Source organism: Tasmannia lanceolata, unplaced genomic scaffold, assembly GCF_043159265.1.
Source record: "Tasmannia lanceolata isolate RefF3 unplaced genomic scaffold, GAP_Taslan_0.1 ptg000011l, whole genome shotgun sequence".
NCBI lineage: Eukaryota > Viridiplantae > Streptophyta > Magnoliopsida > Canellales > Winteraceae > Tasmannia > Tasmannia lanceolata.
This window is the reverse complement of record NW_027518688.1, coordinates 18,520,597-18,531,050: the sequence shown is the minus strand read 5'-3', so window position 1 is coordinate 18,531,050 and position 10,454 is coordinate 18,520,597. Positions and strand designations below refer to the sequence as shown.

Here is a 10,454-nt window from a genome sequence, read left to right as displayed (position 1 = left end):
GATGTTAGAATATGTGTGTGAGATCCAACGGTTGGAGTGGGTTAAGATCTCACCGTTGGATCATCTTAGAGGTAGATTGGGTAAGTTGGCTAAATGAAGCAACTAGATAAATTAGCCAAGTGGATTAGAAGAGGCAAGCAAGAGAGATTAGGAAAGTAGATTTGATTAGGTAGATTTGATTAGGATTATTTCCTTCTATAATTATCTTAATTCCATTCTATGTTTATCATGTAAGTGCTCTATAGAAGCACACCTTGAGATTATTGTAAAGCATCCAAGAAATTCAAGAATAATAGAAATTCTCTAAAATTCTTCATGGTATCAGAGCCAACGATCCTGCGCTGACCACAACGCTAGCGAATCCGTCCTCCGGCGAACGGCAGATCTACCCGTCCGCCTGGCCACCATCTTTCTACCATCCTTGTATCCCATCCCCATCATAGCCGCAAATCAGCTCCTTCTTGTGCCCATTCCTTGCACTCCATAGATGACGCAATAGCCCTCTAGGATTGCCTTTGTCGTATCAATCCTGACTCCTCCCTCTGTCTCGAACCTACATCCTTGCCAGAAATACATTGGAAGCCACCAGTTGCAGAGCTTCTTTTAGCAGGTAAGAAAGACATTGATGTTTCTTTGGCGATGCCATAGTTGCAAAACCTCCAGACTGCCGATTTGGTGCCAATTTGATGCCGGTTTGGTGCTGTGTCTGACTACCGGTAGCAACTCATCAATGCTGAATACGCTGATTACCATCGATCGATTGCAACGGCTCCTATGTCCATGCTTGGATCCATGGCATCATCATGTCTCTCGCTGCATCCACTGCTGCTTGGATTGTGACATACACACCGTTTACATGGCAATGCGTGACTCTGTTTTGTTTCAGGGATGTTTTTCTTGATATAAACAACAGCATTCATGTAATATATATTGGAGATGGTGCGGGTATTGAGATTGTTCTGTGATGCTACTTGATATCCGTGAAGGAAAAGGTAAAGTAGAGCAAAAGATACAAGAGTTCAAGCATGGCCTCAGAGGAAAGAAGGAAGTAAAGAGCTGGTAATGGCACACTCTTATTTTACACAAAAGACCCTCCGTATCTTCCATTTAAATTCCACCCCAAATTTAATATCAGCAACCCATTTCATTTCCATTTGCTTGCTTTTCACTCCCTTGCAAAAGCATGTCTAATAATTTGTCATGCAAAACCTCTCCTTTGGTTGCCACTCATCTTATTTTCTTTTTCTCCAAATTCTCAAATCTTTATTTTTTTTAATTTCAGTTGAGGTACCTTTTCTTAAGGTGCGTGCCTGAAATAGTGCTCTACTCGGTTGAGGTGCCTCGGTTTGAGGTGCGTGCCCAAGAGTAGTTTCGAATTCCCATGAGGATCGGTATTCTAAAACCGACCCATGTTGTCTTGCCCATTGTGGCCCATTCTTGCCCATTCCGGCATCGGTCCATAGCGACCCATTTCTACTCGCCCACCAAGGCTTGAGTATCCTCTAGCCCCATCGAGGCTATGATCTAATGGCTTTTAAGCCCTCTTCGTGACAAAATGTCAAGCGGCATCTTCTTTGGCAACCATCATCAATAATTATTGGCAGCAACATCAATCTTTATCAGAGGATCTTCGTCATCGACTTTTGGAAGTGTGCATCAAATCGGTTGATTTTGATTAAATTTATAATTTGGGGAATTCTATTGTATTGGGATTTTTTTATTATTGTCAAACGTGTATCTATTTTCAATCCATATACGTTTGAAGGGGCATGTTAGAATATGTGTGTGAGATCCAACGGTTGGATTGGGTTAAGATCTCACCGTTGGATCATCTTAGAGGTAGATTGGGTAAGTTGGCTAAATGAAGCAACTAGATAAATTAGCCAAGTGGATTAGAAGAGGCAAGCAAGAGAGATTAGGAAAGTAGATTTGATTAGGTACATTTCCTTCTATAATTATCTTAATTCCATCATATGTTTATCATGTAAGTGCTCTATATAAGCACACCTTGAGATTATTGTAAAGCATCCAAGAAATTCAAGAATAATAGAAATTCTCTAAAATTCTTCATCTGATTCCTCAAAAGCGGAAGTGAGGGCAGCACATTTTGGCATTTTGAATATTGATAGAAGGTTGATGGATCAGACAATTGTTGAGGGAGATTCGTTAAATGTGATTCGTTGGTTGAAAGGTGGGGTGGCTCCTCCGTGAAGATTTCTTTTCCTTTTTGATGAGACTGAGGACTTAACTGAGGGGTCCGCTATCGGCTTTCAGCATGTTAGAAGATCGGCAAATGATAAGGCAGACGCGCTAGCTAAGCGTGGTGTTTCCGGTGGTTCTATTATGTGGTTCGACCACCTTCCTCTCTGGGGAGGGTTTTTCTCCGTATTTTTTTTTTCTTCATTCATGTTTCTTTCTTGCTTCCTATTGTAAATATGGGTGGTCCATCTCGGCCTCCTTATTTTGCTATGATATATAATTATTGCCATTTCAAAAAAAAAAAAAAAAAGGTTCTTTAAGATGTGTTTAAGCCATTGATTTTTGCATGCCTTAATCTTTCCAATGAGATTTCCCTTTTGCATGTCCATCACATACAATACAAGAATTGATAATGACCTTGCTACATAGTCTAAATGGACCAAAATCTTATGAAAAAATTGGGCCAGACAAGTGGGGCCTATCATCTTTTCTCATTATAGGCCCATCTCAACCCATTTAGAGTTCTAGCCATGAAAGGTGAGTTGGGCTCTTAAGAAATTTAACCAAGGAAGATCCATCAACTTAACAAAAAACCCACATAAGGGCAAATAACAAGGATATCTATAAGAAGCAATAACAACAAATGGATATCCAAACTAGCAGTTTAATTTTAACTCAAGGCTCACCATCTGGAGTTCGGACTTGCTTTTTTTAATTGGTAAGCTGGGATTTGGCAGGGTCCCCTACCGGTTTATTAGAGTGGGAAAGATAATACAATCAACATAAAAAACACTAACCCTATCACAAGAAATGGGATACAGACAAAGAGATCAAAGACAGGACCTATCCTTAGAAGTTATGTCTAAAGAAAAGTGGAAGTACAAGGAAACTCAAGAACCACTACTAATCAAGACCTATCCTTAGAGCTCGGACTTCCCTTTGGCAATGTCGATGACGAAGCGATATCGGACGTCGTTCTTGGAAAGCCTCTCCAAGGCTTTGTTGATGTAATCCGGCGAGATGAGCTCAATGTCGCATGTGATGTTGTGCTTCCCACACAAATCCATCATCTCCTGTGTCTCTCTCATGCCTCCGATGAGACTCCCAGTCACCACCCGTTTACCTGCGAATTCAAAATCCAAATCCAAATCTTCTGTTTATAAAACTCATCTGATCAATCATTGACTCAGCCAAATTGATTAACTCAATTAGTAAATGTCGACAAACTCGGTGAGTTGCTGTCAATCTGAAACTCGTTCGACTTATCCAAGTCCATGTCAGAGTTTACACTCAACAATCAAGACTATTTATAGTGGGCCCTTACTGTTGATGGGCCAGAGTAAAAATAAGGACCCATCGGACAATCATATCCATCGGATTAATATCCTCCATAACGAATTAAGGTGATGCTATTTCAATCCACAGAAGCACATCGATCCGATGGTTACATTTGTTTTGATTATTGTGGCTTTTGTACAGTTGCCGATCCATAATAAGGCCCACCATATGGATCTCGGTCCAGATCATTGTCCGCCTGGCCAAATTTATTACATGACATAGACCGAAACTCACCCAAGCTGACTCAGTTTGAGTCAGCAAGTCGAGTTGAGTTTTCAAGTTTTTGAAATATGGATAGGGGAGTCAATGGACCCAGATGGTCCGATGGATCTAAAGGATTTGAACATCAATGGACATGATTTGTCCACAGAAGCTGGATTTGAACCGTGTCCATTGGATCCATATCCTAATAGTGTACAACGTAAGTAAGACATTGGACACTTTGATGGACGGTCTGATTCAAAATGGATCAGAACCCAAAATCAAAGTGTAAAACCGAAAACCAATTTATTAAAAAAATAAAAATAAAAAAAAATAGTAAGATTGCTTAGGTGTACCGAATATCAAAGGAAAAGCCGGGAGCTGCACGGGTTTCTCCGGTGCACCCACGAGCACCATAGTCCCGCTCACTTTAAGCAAATCCAAGATGGGGCCCAGCGAATGCATTGCAGATACTGTGTCCAATATATAATCCAAGCTTCTCGCCCTTTCCTGTTACAAAATAAAATATCACTAATACCTACGACAAAAATAAAATAAAGTAACAGTAACAACCAAAGTTCCGTAACCAGCTGTTCGAGAAGGCTTTATTTAATCTTTTATACTCACTCGCCCTCAAGTGTTGACCCTCTTTTTAGGGTTGGCCTACACGCCACGTGTAGGCCTCTCCTTTGGGTAGCCATTACATGTGGATTTTTAATATACTCCAAAAGCTTAAGCTGTTTGAGATGGCATTATTTAATCTTTTATACTTTAACAATCATGGTTTTAAATTTCGGACCGAAATTTTGGTGTCTGAAACCGAAATGTACCGAAACCGAAATTCCCGAAATTTACCAAATTTCAGAAGCTCCGTCTTTGACTTGATGACTGGCTAGGCAAGATAAGGACATGGAGATATTCCTTACCTATGGTTTGCCCCATCCGAGATTCTTTTGGCTGAAATTCTGAAAAAATGCCATTTTTTATTTCTTTACAGAATTTCAGCCCAAAAAATTGAAATTTTAGTACTTTCTACCAAATTTTAGCCAAAAATTTAGGATTTCGGCAAAAATTTCGATTTCCGCCATGACCGAAATTTTCCCAAATTGGAATTTAAAACCATGTTAACAATAGAGAGATGATAAATTCGCATCCCCTGTAGGATGATTCACACCCCTTTGACCTTAATTGATGTCAAAAAGCGTTAAAAAAGGAGGGGATGTGGCAGATTTTAACGCTTTTCGGTGCCAATTAACGCTCAAGGGGTGTGAATTATCCTAACATATAATTTAGGTCATATATGGCATAGGGATTGACCTGCATTTGTTTGGGATCGGTGCTAACAATGAAATCATCAACTCCAAATCGATCTCTGGCCTCCTTTTCCTTTGATGGGGAGGTACTGATGACTGACACGTGGCACCCAAATGCCTTAGCAAGCTTAACTGCCACGTGTCCGAGACCACCCAATCCTACCACCCCCAATTTCTTTCCAGGTTGGAGCATGTTGTGTTGTTTCATAGGGCTGAATACTGTTATCCCGGCGCACAATAGCGGAGCGGCTGCATCCATGGGCAGATTTTCCGGCACGTGGACCACATACCTGACACCACACAAGTAAAGCCAATTAGAGAAGTATTAAATCAATTAAGGGGTGCCATTATTAAAAGAAGGGGTTTAATATACTTCTTCTTCCTACAAACATGTGATAGGGCTTAGCTCGAGAGTTGAGGATTTGGGCATGCTTGGATCTAGGGATTCTCGAAAAATATTTTACTAGAAACTATAAATCTTGGACAAATTTTCTACAGTTCATTCTGGGATTTGCTAGCGTCCATCGCAAAAGACATTCTGCGGCTGGTCTCTCGCATGTCAGACCAACCACCTCATGAATGGAGACAAAAGCTGCTACCGTACAAAAGCTCCCATGGAGAAGATTTTAGGTCCACTGTCTATCTACATTGAAAATTAGACGAACCCAACTAGTGTCAGGATTAGACTTAGTCAATTTGAGCCTTGTAGATTCTTTCACCTCCTCCTTTTGGAAGATTTTCGTAAGGAATCATTAGCCGACCCCAACTAGTATGAGACACAGGCTTAGTTGAGTTGACTTATCTATCTACATTGAGTTCCACCAAATGAATGGTTCAGATCATCCAAATCGGTGGGTCCATATCAGATTAGCATTGTTACCTTTGGTCGGCTACGATCATTTTCGAGTAACCACCATAAGTGATGCTCCCATCCCAGAAAATACCATTGTATGTGAATTGCACCTTGTCACAGTAATTCTCCTGAGAATCGTTACAAAACTCACAATTGACGCAAGATGCGGCCAAGCATCCGATCCCGGCTCGGTCTCCGACCTTAAACCCCTTCACATTAGTCCCCACCTTCGTAATCACACCAGTAATCTCGTGCCTGATCACACATAATCAGGACATGAGTTGCAAAAAAAAAAAAAAAAAAAAAAACGAGGCAAGTGATCGGACGGTGGTGATTAGAAGATTATATACCCGGGTACTATTGGGTACATTGCTAATCCCCAATCGTTTTTAATGTGATGGAGATCTGTGTGGCACATCCCACAGTATAGTATTTTGATTGTAACATCGTCAATGCCGTTCTCCCTACAATGAGAGCATAGGGAAAATGAGACAAATTTGAGTAAGAAGTCTAAATGGGTATAAGTCTATAAGATACAAATTTGATGAGATTTTATACGGTTAAGCCCTTATGGTCTCTTTTTTTTTCTTCAAAAAGTACCGTACAGACCACCTCATAGGATGATCCAAACCGTCCATCTGATGGAACACAATGTAAATAGTTTGCACCCCAAAAATAATTTCCATAGGATGATCCCAGCCCTCCGATCTTGGGGCGCAAACTATTTACATTGTGACGGTTTGGATCATTCTAGAGTGTGGTCCGTACAGTACTTTTTGAAAAAATAAGGGACCATAAGGGCTTACACCATATAAAACCCTAAATTTGAGTAACGTATTTTATATAATGTGGGACTGTATAAACTTGCATTTTTCAAAAAGAATGGTACGACCCACTCCATAGGATGATCCAAACCCTCCATTTGTTGGGCCACAATGTAAATAGTTTGTGCACCAAAAATCATTTTCAGATCAGAGCATCAGGATCATCCTATGGAAATGATTTTTGGGTGTAAATTTCTATAGATCGGAGGGTCAGGATCAACCTATGGAAATGATTTTTGAGTGTAAAACTTCTATATATTCATAGCGTCATGATCATCCTATGGAAATGATTTTTGGGGCGCAACCTATTTACATTGTGGTCCAACAAATGGACAGTTTGGATCATGCTATGGAAGGGGCTGTACTGTACATTTTGAAAAATACGGGTTTATACAGCCACACATCATATAAAATCTCAGATGCAACAACCAGGGAGTGGAAATATCAAATTTCTTACCTGCGTTTGAAGATGTAGGGAGTGATCTTCCCGGAAGAGTCGTGAGCAGCCCAGCCTGCAACTGTCTGAGTATGGTTTGGGGTTGTCTGAGTCATCTTCTCGGCCAAAAACAAGATGAGATCTAGACTTTTCCTTATCTCTTGACTTGGAGTAGCTTGATGTTGAGAAGGGGCGATGGGGTATTTATTGGTTTGAGTGTTTGTGATTCTCTTTACTATAGTAATCCTTTGGGTCTACTTATTTGGGTACTCCCCCAAATTTTCCATGGTGCACCTCGCATTTTTGTGTTGGGTTGAACTAATCTTAAGTTGTTAAATAATTAATCTGTTATCTATGGAGATAGCAAGCCCAGATATCCTCTATTCATGTCGAGAACAATCTATTTATTTATTTTTATCAAGGGAGGAATAATATAATGATTTACGACTGATGGGAGAGCCCAAAAATGAGAGAGTGCCATGTGTATAAAAGAGTTTACCTTCTGTTGATTTTCCTAAACAATGATGGCTTACATCACTTGTGATGGTGTGGTCGCCTCGACTTTAGACCTGCACTCACAGACAAAAGGTTAAGGATCGCCTGGAGTTGGAACTCAGGGGAACCCTTTGACACTCAAGTTAGACGAAAGCACCAGAATGAGGGTTGAATACACAGGGGGTTCTGATTAGGATACACGCACCTAAGGGGTGTATGAGTTACGAGTGTAACTCGGATCGGGTTGGGTTGGGGTCAACCCTGTTAAAGTATAAAAGATTAAATAACACCTTCTCCAATAGCTTAAGCTTTTGGAGTATACGGGTTGTTTCACACGGTATCAAAGCCAAAGGTCCAGAGTTCAAACATCCTTGATAGTAAAAATCCACATGCAAGGGCCAAACCCAAAAGAGGGGCCACATGTGCCACGGTAGGCCAGCCCTAGAAAGAAGGGCCATACGTGAGGGGGAGTGTTAAACCTCGACTAGGAACCGAAAGTCCCCTGCCAGCCCGGGGGGCGCCTAGCAAGACCTAGTCTCCCAAAAGGTTTGCCCTTCATGACATCATCACCTCGAGAATCACCTCCTCTTAGACTTAATATATGTTTTATGCAGGCTGGCAGACCATATTTTGCCTTGTGGACCTTCGATGCCATATTCAGCATTCATGGCATAGAGCAGCCAGAGATCGCTAAGCTAGGTATTACTTTGAAGATTTATCCTTAAATTAAGGGTATTTTTATCATTTTGGTTGACCTTGGATTTGGCCCGACAATTAAGCCCCTTTCTTGTATTTTTGTGCATGAGGACTAGTTTTGTTAGCAGCTCTCTAAATAAGAAAGTTCTCTCTCATCTCATGATGTCGACAAGGTCAATGGTCTAGATTATACTTCGTATGAACCACCGACCGTCTCATTAATTTAATCACATGGCTTGCACTATAGAGAAAATTAAATGAATTCGTTCCTTATTGTTTGCTTGTGTAGTTGTGCCATGACTGCAAGATTAGGGAGAAAGCAGTGTGGAATTTATTTTCCCCCTTATAGAAAGGATAATGCAAAGAAAATATGAGCCTATATCTTTGAGGCAGAAAATGCCTTGGGTGGCTGCCACATGTCCCACGCAAACAGGTATTTTTTAGCAACACCTTCATTTCTATTGTGTAATACATCTTATAGCAACAGCTGCTTATATACCACTATTTTATTTTCTTGACCCAACAATTGATTCACTGATTCACCTGGTTGACTCAACCAAACTACTACTAATTACAATTTGCTGAATAATGATTCTCAACTCAACCAATTCCCAAGCAAGGTCTTTTTATCCATAGAAAGGATACCCTTATGTAGAAAAGCTTTCTCCAATAAAAGTGCTCTTGAGGTTAGGACTCATAAATGCAAACCTCACACAGCACCTAAAACTTCCATACCTCTCATTACCATCTCTTCTACTTTTTCCAGCTAAAAATGAACGATTTATGTGGAGAAAAGAGGCTACGCATTTACTCTGCATTGAATAGCGTAACCAACCTTACCTCCCCTAACTACTTGTCTTAAATGCCTTGACTTCCAAACTTGGCATTGCCACTCTAGTGCTGCTAGTGCTGCTGTCTTGCCATCCATTTCTTTATATATTCGTTGAAAGAGCAGACAAGAGCATTCTGAAGAAAATAGAGATAAGTAGATACCAAAATAAATATGGGAAATTTTATCTATCCATTTTAGCCAAAAATGGGAAATCTGTGCAAAATCTGCTACATTGTTGACTGGCATTTTGGTTAGAAGAACTAAGCCCAGCAAGGCAACAAGGTTTAGCATTCTAAGGAAATTTCATCCACCCATTTTAGCCAAAATACCATTCAACTCTTTTTAAGTCTTGATGTTTTTACTTTCTATACATGGATGCCATACCATAATAGCCAAATATACATTGATAAGATCACTTTTTGATATCTTGATATTTGGCTTCCAACTACTTCTCTATTAATGTTGTGACTGTCTGACTTTATTTTAGTACTACCAAAATGTCTGTTTTAAATTGTCAAGTACTTTCAAATGGTGGAGAGGTGAATCACGCGTAAGAACATGCCCTTGGGAGGGGAACAATAACAGGAAACGGCTGGCAACCTTTCATGGCCATGAACATGCCCTTGGGAGGGGAACAATAACAGGAAACGGCTGGCAACCTTTCATGGCCATTATGGAGAAATCCTTTACTAAGAGGATACGTTAGTTACATATGCATATGAAAAATTGGATCGGTGATATAATGCCAGCGGACAAAAGTTCCTAGATTCATGGAGATATAGAACAACATATAAGTTATCATGCTTGCATATCCATCGTTTGAGTCTCCAACAAGGGATTTGCTAGCGTCCATCGCAGAAGGCAATTTACAACCCACAAGCAAACCACCAAGGTTCCAACCCACACCTGCTAAGCCTATTGGGGGAGGAGTCGGCATGTCATGGGCCAGCTCCCCTTAAAGAGTTTTGCCAACCAACTCTCTCAACCAGGAGTGCCCACCAAAAGTGCTCTTACCGACTACCCCTGAAGAATTAACTAGACATTGATGGCTCAAAATACCAACTGCGTCCCCATGACACGGAGCGCACTGCGAAGATTGGGTAGCCCTCAATTGTTTCCCCGTGACACCTGAGATGTGGAGACTTTTTTATTTAATTAGTTGAATGTCTTGACCTTCAATGAAGTAAATGTTGACCTTTGTTGAGCCTCCAATTTGCTTAAGATGGCATTCGATGTGGTGGCCATCTTTGATTTGGTGCCCCTTCAA

At 40.6% G+C, this 10,454-nt stretch overlaps 1 protein-coding gene across 1 annotated transcript; it reads right to left on the bottom strand.

Moving 5' to 3' along the window:
- Nucleotides 1-2,845: 2,845 nt before the first annotated feature.
- Nucleotides 2,846-7,718, bottom strand: LOC143886536 (putative cinnamyl alcohol dehydrogenase 6). The gene is made up of 6 exons (XM_077390545.1): nucleotides 7,186-7,718; nucleotides 6,255-6,368; nucleotides 5,932-6,159; nucleotides 5,056-5,341; nucleotides 4,095-4,248; nucleotides 2,846-3,322 (listed from the first exon to the last, which is right to left on the bottom strand). The coding sequence occupies exons 1-6, from the start codon at nucleotides 7,278-7,280 to the stop codon at nucleotides 3,120-3,122; spliced, it is 1,080 nt and encodes a 359-aa protein (XP_077246660.1). The 5' UTR covers nucleotides 7,281-7,718; the 3' UTR covers nucleotides 2,846-3,119.
- Between the last annotated feature and the right edge of the window lie 2,736 nt (nucleotides 7,719-10,454).